Source organism: Musca domestica, unplaced genomic scaffold (assembly GCF_030504385.1).
Source record: "Musca domestica strain aabys unplaced genomic scaffold, Musca_domestica.polishedcontigs.V.1.1 5, whole genome shotgun sequence".
Taxonomy (NCBI): Eukaryota; Metazoa; Arthropoda; class Insecta; order Diptera; family Muscidae; genus Musca; species Musca domestica.
Genome location: NW_026712346.1, coordinates 14,643,502 through 14,656,400, shown reverse-complemented (window position 1 = coordinate 14,656,400; position 12,899 = coordinate 14,643,502). Strand labels below are relative to the sequence as shown.

Sequence of the window (12,899 nt, the reverse complement as noted above, 5' to 3'; positions counted from 1 at the left end):
TTTAGATTATCAAGGTCGTCTCACAATCCCAATAGCAAAAATGAAACATTATCTTTGGACAAAATAAAATAAGGATATTTGTCTTATTTTATTTTGCAATATACTGCACTTCATTTCTAACTAAAACAGGTAAGAAGTAGAATAGATCCAGTTGGTAACACAGTGCATATTTATTACTTTTACTGCGCCCAAATGGTATATAATTAACGCCGTACATTCTCCGACACATTTGTTTACAATTCAAGTTGCATTGTATGACTTTGTTTGTTTGTTAAACGTTCTGCTTTATTACATTTGAATCTAATTTCTTCATCTTCTTGTTCGACATAAGCGTTATCATCAACTTTTTATTTGCTCTTAAAATTCGAATGAAGGGTTATCGCTGCTGTGATGGCTGCCATAAATGAATACATGAAGACAATAGCGACGACTAAGCCAACCGATTCGAGCCTTTGAATCAAAAATTTTTTCATGGCTTTGTCATTGTTACGCATACCAACAAAACAAAAGATCAGGGAGAGTAGCTGGCTGTGGGCGATACACAATCATATGGAATTACAATATAATATTATTAAACTAATAAGCCATTATTGAAAGTTAATAATTGATTTGTATGTAGTAAATATGGTGATTATTATTTGATGTGTGAATAATGTCTACAAAAAGATGAATGAACTTTTCCAATGAAACGATTTAATCAGGATTAATGGTAAACAACAAGAGCGAAACTTTTTTCAATAAAGTCTTTGATCTATTTGCTGCACGAACACATTCATATGAACATTAATAATGAATGTAATGGCCATTGTATAGGCTTAAAGGTTTGTGAGGGCACAGTGTAATGAACGCATAAAATACGTGAAGGTCATAGTCTGTAGTCAAATGATTCTAATTAAGATAGAGGAATAGAATGGGAGATAGACCAAGCCACTTGGCAGTGAAAGTAAAACATGTCTACTTACTTTGTTTTTTGTACATCCTTCTTTTTTTTCAGAAAAAAAGTATTACTTCTAATTGTTTATCAAATATGTTTGTTTCTTCTACGATGACATCATTTTTTCCTACCAAAATGTGATTTTTGTCTTGGCCTTTTGTGTCAACTTTGACTGAGTCTGAGTAATGTGTTACAAGCCTTTTTATCAGACGCTCATTAATTTATTGTATGTCTACATTTCTTAATAAATGATCACATCTCAAGGAATATATATTTCCAATATTCAACATTACAAAGTATTTGGATAACAAAAAAATGTGCAAAATGAATCATTGATATTCTGTTGGCTTGAGAAATAAATTGATCAAAATTAAAATGATTTAGTGACAGGATTTCGAAAAAAATAATAAAATAAAAACGTTGAGAAAAGAAAGCAAGAAAACATGTTCGAAGAAGTAGCAACGCTATGCACAAGTCACAATTAATATTTATGACCAGCTGTGCTGTCGTTGCACACATTTATTTTGCTGATAAAAAATATTTTAAAACAGCTTACCCTACAATAAGCAAACAGAAGTAAAAAACATATGTCATTAAAAGATATTTTGGTTTTTAAGTTGTCTCGATTTAAACTAATTCTTCTTAAAAAAAAAAGAAAAACAATATATTCATATTTCTTTTAATCAAATCGTATCTTTTTGCATAACTTTTCATATATAACTTATTGTACAACACACAAAACTCAACGTACGAAAATCTTCCCTTACAGGGCCATTGGAATACTGCTTCTGAGCGCTAGCCGAGAAAAGTGTAAGTTGAATTTTGGTAAAGATGTTGCTTGCACAAAATTGTAAATATCAACCGACAGAGATCATATGACTCTCAACAATGCCAAAGTAAAAAAAAGGAATAACGACATTTGATCGTCCGACCCAGTTATCATCCATGTTGGAAATGGAGATTGTTAAAATAAGAATTTTAATAAGACACCGACATTACACCCCCGTCTTAAAACACCAGTTCCTTATAGGTACATATTAAGGCGCCAAAGAGCGTTGTGTATAAAGTACATGCTATTTTATGAATGTCGAAGTCAACAATTTGTTTTATGGACAACGAAATAAACTTCAATAGAAGCTACTGACTCGCGAGAAAAGTTTATGGCATTTGTCAGTAGCAGCAGCAGCTATTTGACAAGTGTACTGCATAAATAGTCATCATTTCACGTTGCACAACTGTGCTAAAGGGTCCATGTTAAATCAGAAGTTATATTTTTATGGAATTTGTATGTGTATGATTTTGTAGGATCCCGCTTATCGGTGCTAAATTTTTCTTCTGCTGAAATGTTGTGGTATAATTTTTCAACTTTAACCCAATTTAGGTATTTTTGCAGATACATAGATATGTATACTCATCAGCTTCATATAAAAGCGACGAACTATGAGTGACATTTTTTATGATTTTATGGGACGACGTTTGATGTTATGGCCTACAATGCAAAAAACTGCAAACATAAAGTACACGTACCATATTCGCTCACAGTGGTTTTTGGGTCGCTTGCAAAACTGTTTTAGTTAGCAAATTTGGTTTAGCAAGTGGCTAATTAATACGTATTTATAATATTATAATTGAAAGTAATTTAAGACAAAATATTCCTTTATGAAGGGTAGAGACTCGGGGCAGAAGTTGAATTAATCATTGAGTTAATTGGAATAATGTCCTTCCTATGACGCTACGCCGTTTTCGGATGTAATCCAAAATATTTTGGTCTTAATTCGACAACTTGATTGATTTCTATTGTAATTTGAGAATTCCGCATTTTATTTCATTTCCTTTTCAACAGGAATTGTTGTATTTGTTCCAAACAAAAATTATACATTTCTTAGCATTTGAACGAATGAATTAATAAATGCTTCGCATTACATCTGTAGTACCAAGCGATAAATTCCTTCTACACACGAACACACATAAATATAACAGATACAAATTTATGAACCCATAAAAGAAAACAGGAGTGAAACCGCTGTGTTTCTCTGCACATCCGTTGCTGGCTACCGAAATTTCATGTTTGCCTACCTAGAAATGGGGACATGCCAAGCATCAAATTCATGCATCGCCATGTGCACGAACAATTACATTGATGACATCGTTTTCAACCCCCCACCCACACTCTGTAACACCAGCCAATTTATTCATCAGATTAAACAGAAGGACCGACCAATTCACATCCACCACATTGACGGCAATCAGTTGTCGCTTTATAAACTATGCATGCAACTAATGCGTTTAGTTTGTTTTTGGTTTATTTGCCACATTTAAATGATTGTTAATTGTTAAAGATCAAAAAACTCCAAATGTTTTCCCCAACAACAATATCTAGCGGAATATTTCCAATGAATTTTGTAGATTATTTACATAAATTCCCATTGCCATTGACAGTGTGTATTTGATAACGGACTCCTCGTTCAGTATCGAATAAAATACAATAGTATTTCTCATTCTATGAGTTTTCATTTCAATGTGAAACGCTCTGCAATTAATTGGATTCCCTTCTTACCACAAAAATGTTTGTGGGCTATTTCATGCTCCACTGTCCCATCTAATCAAACGTTATGATATTTTAATTTCTTAGAATATTTTCAAACATTCTTTAATGTAATTTAAATTAGGTAACTCAATGAGTGGCTGCTTTTAAGCGTGTGGCGTGTTTTATTTATGTTTTCCTATTTCTTTTGTTTCGGTTGGGGAGGGCAAACAATGTAGACACAAAAGGCCAATGACAATGACGGCAATCAAGCCAAAGATGTCTCAATAAAACGACTAAATTCAATCAAAATAAAAGAAGAAACAAACACCATAACATTTCGTGGAAATAAAAAGACTTGAACGTCGAAGGGTAACCTAAATTTATCTTTTTTTTTAAGTCACGATGAAAGAAAATAGTGAGTCTACAAGTTCCACAAAATAATTTTAACAAACATTTCTTGTGACATATAAAAGTGAATTTCGCGGAACGGCCCAGAAGGAAATGTATAATTAACTTTGTACCAATTAACAGACATATTTTTTAAATATTAAATGACTAAACCAAAAATTCTTACGAAAATGTAACCAATGTATATTTAATGCGTTACATCAAGCGGTTTTTTTACCTCTCACATCTAAAATTCTAACTAAATTTGATTCATGAGTTGCGAATCCTTTGTAATCAAAAGCTATCGAAATCTATTTACAAAGACAAGGATTTAAATATTCAAGAAGTAGCTTATGGTTCTTCAATAACTCAGCTCATTAGAACTTTTTTCTATTGATATCCTCATTTTCTCGAACTGTAAATGCAAGCTATTTGTAGAAATATCTACGTTGCAAAGTGCAATTTAATAATTAAATAAATTAAGGGACATAAACATTTTGCGCTATATTGGTATTACTTAAATAAATTGATTTTCTACGGTTATTTATTCCAAAAATCAACCATGTAATTGAGAATGTCAGATGTCAAGCAAACGTGGATTTGAATTTGGCAAAGAAAACAAATCACACAAAAAAGCTTTCTGATACCCTCATAATAGAATTCTGTTGTATTATGTAATGATGTACACAAGAGGTCCAGAAGATTCATGTAACAGTCAAACACTGACACTTTCATCGCTCAAGTCAATGATGATGGTAATGTGTTTAGAGCATTAGTTTTCAAACAAAACAAGTGATTGATGATCGAGTGTTATTCAACATAGGTATCACCAAAAAATTATAAACCTACGTCATGCCAGCACCGCAATTAGACAAATTTCACAACAAAACCAGAAACCAATTAAATTTAAACATGTTTCCAAGAGCGGAGAAAAATCTCAGTTCCAGCATCAACCGAACCAAACCTTTTCACGAGAAACATAAACCATTAATCGAAACATGCGTACAGCAAGAGATAAGTTGAAATTTGCCTACAACCAAGCAATAAATTAGTTATGCTGGCATTCCTACAACAATCAACGAGAAGATACCATCATACGAGATAGACTTGATGATGGGATAACAGCCAATAGTACAAGTAATACATCAAACAATCATTTACGGAGCGATTTAAGCCAAACGACAGCAGCAAATAAAACGAAAACATTTACAACGACAACGGTAACAAATTTCATTAAGCCAAGTCAAAGTAAGCACAAGAGCGGAAAAATGACGACACAACGAATAGCGTTTCTTTTCGATTACTTCTTGTTTGGTCAATCAGGGGTGTATGTAAGTGTCGATTGAATACTTAAAGCGTCTTAACTAGGGCGTCCCTTCGTCCGCCTGCCTGTCTGTCTGTCTGCCAGTCGCGTTGCTTACTAAATAAGTATTAGCATCCGCTTATACCTTCGACTGTCCGTCCGTCCATTTGTCTATGTCTAATTAATAAGGTTCGAGGTGGTGCATTTATGGAAATTAAACATACAAAAAAAAAAAAAAATAATATTTATTTAATTATTACAAGTCATAAATTATCTATGCACACAAATTCCAAATACGTTTGACAGTCATGAGGAGTGGTGTGGCTGGGGCCATACGTGGGGCATAATAAACACAAAATATACAACTCATTGAAAAGAGATACAATTTAATAATTTTTCATAAAAATCATTTGTTAATGTAAACAATGACAACCATGTCTCAAGTGTCTACAAATTTCCTTTATTCTAATTGTACTTCATGGTTTTCTTGGCTTCATCCTCGTTAGAAATTGTATTTCTTTAAGTATGGCATAATTTCTTGTTGGTCTGCGGCATTAAAAATTTTAATGCATTTTAAGTAGTGGGGGTTAGGTATTTTTTAAAAATCTAAATTATTGTAGATATTTTTTTCAACATTCTATATTATTAAAGCAATGAACGTGCGTGTGTGTGGTCTGGATGATGTAGGGGAATGTAATTTGTATAGATGGTAAATATATTCATAATAAATTGTTTCAAATATCGACATGACAGGTCTAGAATTGTTGTTATGGCCGCTTTTTTGGAGTTATTGACTATTAAGTTTTTGAGTGAGTTCTTTGCCACTCCCTTTCAACTATTTTGTATGACAAATAAAGATGTAGAGTTCTACGAGTTCATGTACCTATTTCTTATATCTCGAGTTATATACTCCAATAAAATAAATAAATTAAAAAAAGATTTTGCCATCACTTAAAATGGTTGAAATCGAATTATATTTTCGAATCATTAATTTTCAGATCATTAAGCTCATCTCGAAAGAGAAAACAAACACATGAATTATATTTTTGTTCTCCTACAAGCAATAGTCAATGCTCTAATTTCTACTTTCTTGCTAAATTATGTCTTCAGCAGACTATATAGAGACAACATTGGACAAAATTTTAGATCTGGCTCAAGTCACCCGCATTATTGTGTGGTGATCTCCGCCAAAGATTTAAGGTGCATGTTCTGAATGTCGATCGGACCATTATTATAGTTTCGAGTTTCATTACAAATTATAATCGACGGATATACAAACATTGCCAGATCAACTCCGTTCTTGGACAAAAGAAACTTGGAAGACAAAAGAAACTCGAAGAAACTTCGAAGTCAACTCGTCGAGAAGTTTTGGCTTCCCAAAAAAACATCGATATAACTGAAATAACTTGCAAAGATCTTTAATCGAACATAAATTAATAATTTATATTTTGATAATGTTTTCAATATTCCCAATCCCTTGCCGATACTGTAATACATTATGTTCCTGTTCTTTCCCTTCCTATTCCATTTTAGCATGAATATGTGAAAATATTCCAATTGTAGTTCACAATAGCATTTTCAGAGAATTGTTGGAAAATCGACATTAAAATATTGACCAAGGCACACAACTCAGCAGCAATAGCAACAAAAATATACACAAAGTTAATTTGACATGTATTTACTCTCATAACAACAAACAGACAATACAACACACACATGCATGCAACAACTTCACAGCATCCCAAAAGGGGTAAAGGAAACCAATACGAAAGAGCTTCAAAAAAATTCCTGGAAATGGTCTGTTTTTTTAGACAAAATGTAACAAAACAATATGTACAAAGAAATAAAATCAACCAAACAAAAACTACAAAAGAGTTAAAGCAAATACAGAGAGGCACACAAATATATTTTTATGTTGTTAATCTGCCAATTCTGAGGAAAACCAACATTTTTTTATCTGGGCAATACTGCCAACAAAAACATGTGTCTGATTAGTGAGTGACTTACCTAGCAGACGCATTACTTCCTGCGGATTTAGATACAAATTTAAATGGCCCCAGCAGCCACTGATTGTGGACAACAGGAACACCAAAACCAGTGGTGACATCTTCCAAACTGTTTTTGGAATGGGTTGTGCCGATGAATGTAAACACGCCATTTTCAGTCGTCTTCTCCTCACTATTTTACGGAATTTAGTTTTTGTTTGTTTATATTTTGGCACTTGTTTATATAATTATTATTTTTAAATCAATATTGCAGGCACAAGATTCAATAATTTGTGTTTATAAACATTAAAATAAGCATTTGTTTTTTTTTTGTTTCGCTTTTTCACTTTTCCTTCTCTTTATTTACGTTGCTCTCTCAAACTCTCTTCTTCCGTTTAGATTTCTCAAATTTGCTCTTTTTGTTTTGCTTTCCTTTAGTATTCTTCTTCTTATTTTTTGTTCGCTTTTGTTAGTTGCTTCTCGACCATACTTCTTTATGTATACAAACTAAATTCGTCCGAAAATATAAACAAAAGTTTTAAAAAAATATATTGAATGGCATTTGCAAAACATCACGATTGTAGAGTTTATAAATTGTAATAATATTAAATTTATGAAGGCAAACAATAAATAGATAGACACGATATGTTCAACGGGAAATTGTTAGTTGTATTGTGAACAAGCGCACTGTCACACACCCTTCACTCTTGAATTATAGCTGTCAACTAAAACTGACAAATTCGTTTAGCTATTCTGACAGTCCAGTCGATGAAGTGATGCCAAGTTTTAGAGATTTGCACAACAGCGACACCAACAATATAAAATGAAACGAAAACAATTTTAAATGACGAAAGAGAGAGCGAGAGAGAGGAAGAGCAACAGAGTAAATATATCCCACTGAGTGTGTGGATTATAAAATGTATTTTATAACAGAATGAAATGTTCCAAAACAACTTCTAAGCATTTCCCCTGAAAAAATCGTAGCTACTTTTGGACTGTGACCGAAGGGGCAATTAGGGTGTTTATGTGTGACGACAGAAAATAAATGTGAAAGAAAAATACAATTTTAACAGTGTTTTTAAAGTCTTAGATGTTATTAATTTAATATTTTATACCCTCCACCATACTATGGAGGGTATATTAATTTGTCATTCCGTTTGTAACTCCTCGAAATACTCACGTTAGACCCAACAAAGACGATTTAGCCATTTCTGTCTGTCCATCTGTCTGTCTGTTGTAATCACGCTATCTTTCGAAAAAATTGAGATAAAAGGCTAAAATTTTGCACACATGTATATTTTGCCAGTAGGCAGGTTAAGTTCGTAAATGGGCCATGTAGGTCCAAGTTATCATATAGCCCCCATATAACGGTACCTCCCGATATTCGGTATTTTGATGATTTTAGCGACATTATTCACCCGAATTGTTTCCAATTTGGCATTTGAAGTTCGTAATGGATACTACAGCCTAAGACAGAAAATAATCTGTGTAGGCCCACGTCTTCGTACAGCCCCCATATATTCGGTATTTTGATGATTTTAGCGACATTATTTACCGGAATCGTTTCAAATTTGGTATTTGAAGTTCGTAATAGATACTGCAGCATAAAACAGACAATGGGCCATGTAGGTCTACGTCTTTGTATAGCCCCCATGTACCGTACCCCTGATATTCGGTATTTTGATTATTTTAGCGACATTATTTACCGGGATTGTTTCAAATTTCGCATGTGAAGTTCGTAATGGTTACTTCAGTCCATGCCAGAAAATTGTCTGTGCAGGTCCACGTCTTCGTATAGCCCCCATATAACGGTACCCCCTATATTCGATATTTTGATGATTTTAGCTACATTATAAACAGATTTTTCTTCAAGTTTCGCATTTAAATATTGAAATAACTTATGACAAAAGTTGCCTATGCAGGTTCACGTTGTCGTATAGGCATTCGGTATTTTTAAGATTTTAACAGAATTTTTAACGGATTTTATTTTTTTTTGGAAATTGCCAAATTTGTACCAAATGATGGAGGGTATTAAAAGTTCGGCCCGGCCGAACTTACATCGTTTTTACTTGTTGTAGTTATAAACTTTTTATTTATTATAATTATTAACTAATTAAAGGATATATTTATATATGAGAAGAAATTAAAACATGAGGTCCAAAAGTGCGTCTACAATCAACCCTTTGGATTTTAGTTCCATTGCTTATACGTCAAATAAATCCTCATAACCTCATGGTACAATAAAATCAAGGTATGACGATTTGATATATACGATTTAATTTTTTATTTTCTTGGCTTAATACGTCAACTTTATTTGTTTACGTGTGTATTCTTTTTATACCCTCCCCATAGTATGGAGGGTATATTAAGTTTGTCATTCCGTTTGTAACACCTCGAAAATACATTTTAGACCCCAAAAAGTATACATATTTTTGATCAGCATAAAATTCTATGTCGATTTAGCGATGTCCGTCCGTCTCTCCGTCTGTGGAAATCACCCTAGGTTCCGAACAAAATGAAGTAGGTTGATAAAATTTTACTCAAATGTGTATTATGTCTGCAGACTTATGGCATTGAAAATGGGCTATGTAGGTCCACTTTTTGGTATAGCTCCCCATATAACGGTACCTTCCGATATTCGGTATTTTTATGATTTAAGCAACATTATTCACCGGAATTGTTTCAAATTTAGTATTTTAAGTTCGAAATGGATACTACAGCCTAAGACATAAAATTGTCGGTGTAGGTTCAGGGTTTCGTATAGCCCTCATAGCGGTACCTTCCGATATTTTAGTATAACCCCCATGATGATTTTAGCTATATATAAACAGGATTTTTTTCAAGTTTCGCATTTGAATATTTTAAGAGCTTATGACAAAAATGACCTATGCAGGAAATTTCTGCCATACAACAGATAATAATTTATAATTGGTTTCTTATATACTGAATGCATAATATGGACCCAAAGAGATCCACCCAATTCGCCTTATTCTATTGCAAGTTATTTCAAATCTATCCCTATATATCCCTATATACCTGTCATACGATTTCACACCTCTGCTGAATTTTGTTAAATCGGACCAGATGATTTTGAGCATTTCCCAGGTCGTAACTTGCTCCCCATATTTGATATTAAAGGAGAGAAGATTTTCTCAAAAATGTACTTATTATTAAAAATTCCACAATTTTTTAGCCTGAAAGTTCCTGAACCACATCATCCATAAAAAATAGCTTAAATACATTATTTTGAAATTCCAAAATTCTTGACAACAGTCTGTTAAAGATCGCAATTTTTTCACGATATATCAAATATATTTTGAAAGCAGTTCATGTCTAGTTCTTAAAAGTTGCCAGTTTTTGACCGAGGAGACGTTGACTTTCTTTATTTCCAATTCTTGGCCAGGGATCGGTTGAAAAATATTTTAAAAATATGAAGAAGAACTACACTTTTTGATCAAGAAGTTCTTCAAAAATCGAAAAATGTTGTCTAGAATAAATTTGAACAATTATATTAAGATAAAATCACCCGAATCGTTCCATGAAAATCTGAATTTGACATAATTTTGTAATATGAAATGTTTAGGTCAACACTAACAATTGCTTCTAATTTCGTTTAAAGTCCTGGGATGTGTACTTCAGGAATGTCATGGACTTATTTCAACTTTTATGGTTTTGACATGATTTTCCATTTGCAAACTCGATCTGATATTGACAAAACAAAATTTGAAGAAATTTGCACAGTGATTTCACATTTAATGAGAGTAATTAATATTCGAAATGTTGACTTTTTGTGAGAAGGGTATAAAAAGGAGCGGACTTTTCAAGCCCCTTGCGTTACGAAAAGAAAGCAACACTTTTTAAATTATAGGGCAAAAAGTTGTAAAAATTACAATAAAAGTTGATTCTTCCAGATTCTGGAACACAGAACAATTGTGAAACATATTTCAAAATAAAATTACTTGAATCATACTTGAGTTTAAAATAATTGTCAATAATGGAATAATAATAATGGAAGAGCTACAACTTCATCAGCAAAATGGGACCTCACAAGTGTTTCAAAATTTTCCTATCTCCTTTGGATTTCTTGCCACTAAAAAATCTTGAATTTAACTAAGAAAACATCGTAAGAATGCATACTTTACTGGATCTTAAATTATCATTTCGGGGATTGAAAAACCGGGCCCGACTATTTGATACCCTATACCACTATGCATTTTTAGTAGTAGTAATAAAAGTTTATATTGGACTTATAAGTGTAGTATCATATTAACCAACAATAATCGTGTTTGAATGTTAATTATGGTGTAGATCAAAAACGAAAGGAACTTATATATGTTTCAATAGCGATGTCGTTTATTAGTTTAATCGCCATTTTCATTTGTTAAAACATGACATTGTTAAGCATTAGCCTAAATACATATGTCATTCATTGCATGAGATTATGATGATCTCTTCAACGGCAACTGAACGATATGGCCGGGGATAATGCAGGTTACTTTCCAGATAATTCCCAAAAATCTATACCTGGATATGCCATATCCATCGTTTCCTAATCTCCTACTAGATCGCAACTTGGTATACAGATTATCACACCACACGTACTAACCGTATTCAATATTAATGTTGACATTATTTGTTGACACAAACAAACACTGACTTATGGAGAGGCATTTTACCTGCAAATATTGTAACTTATCTGTGAAAAGGGAAATTTATGTGTTTCACCTGTTTGTCTGTTCGTACAACTTATTTTTGTTTTATTGTTTTTGAAAATAAAAAGTATTGAAAGATTTTGTTGAAATGTAGACTATGGGGGTTATATGATATCGTGGACCTATATAGATAATTTTCTTTTAAGGGATAAAGGAACTCCTTGTGTGGATTTTCAGACAATATCATTGGAAAATGGGGCTAAAATCATGAAAATACCGAATATGGGGAGGGTATACGATATCGTAAACATATGAAGAGAATTCTCGCTCAGAAAATTCCGTTGAAAAAAATACAGAATATTGGGGGTACCGTTATATGGGGGCTATTTGATATCGTGGACCTATATATCTAATTGTCTTTTAAGGGATAAAGTACTCACAAGGAACTCCTTGTGTGGGTTTTCAGACAATTCCATTGGAAAATGTGGCTAAAATCATGAAAATACCGAATATCGGGGGTACCGTTAAATGGGGGCTATACGATATCGTGGACAATTCTCTTTCAGGGGGTAAAGAACTCACAAAGACTCATTGTGTGATTTTCAGACAATTCCATTGAAAAATGTGGTTAAAATCATCAAAATACCGTTATATGGAGGTAATATGATATCGTGGACCTACATAGATAATTCCCTTCCAATGGATAAAGTACTCACAAGGAACACCTTTTGTGAAATTTCAGACAATTGCGTTGAAAAATGTGGCTAAAATCATCAAAATACCGAATATCGGGGGTACCGTTATATGGAAGCAATACGATATGGTAGACCTATATAGATAATTCTCTTCCAACGCATAAATTACTCACAAGGAACTCCTTTCAGACAATTCCGTTGAAAAATGTGGCTAAAATCATCAAAATACCGAATATCGGGGAGTACCGTTATATAGGCGATATACGATATCGTCGACCTATATAGACAATTCTCTTTCAGGAGGTAAAGTACTCTCACGGGACTTCTTGTGAGGAATTTCAGACAATTCCGTTGAAAAATGTAGCTAAAATCATCAAAATACCGAATATCGAGGGGAAACGTTATATGGGGGCTAT

The 12,899-nt window shown here is 32.9% G+C and overlaps 1 protein-coding gene across 1 annotated transcript in view; it reads right to left on the bottom strand.

The window, feature by feature from the left end:
- The window catches only part of LOC101890652 (tyrosine-protein kinase Dnt), a 33,754-nt gene extending 25,900 nt beyond the window's left edge, over positions 1–7,854 (bottom strand). Inside the window, exon 1 of the mRNA XM_005181747.4 lies at positions 7,159–7,854. Coding sequence (XP_005181804.2) covers positions 7,159–7,309 — 151 coding nt within the window. The 5' untranslated portion in view covers positions 7,310–7,854. The remainder of the gene's footprint in view (positions 1–7,158) is intronic.
- Between the last annotated feature and the right edge of the window lie 5,045 nt (positions 7,855–12,899).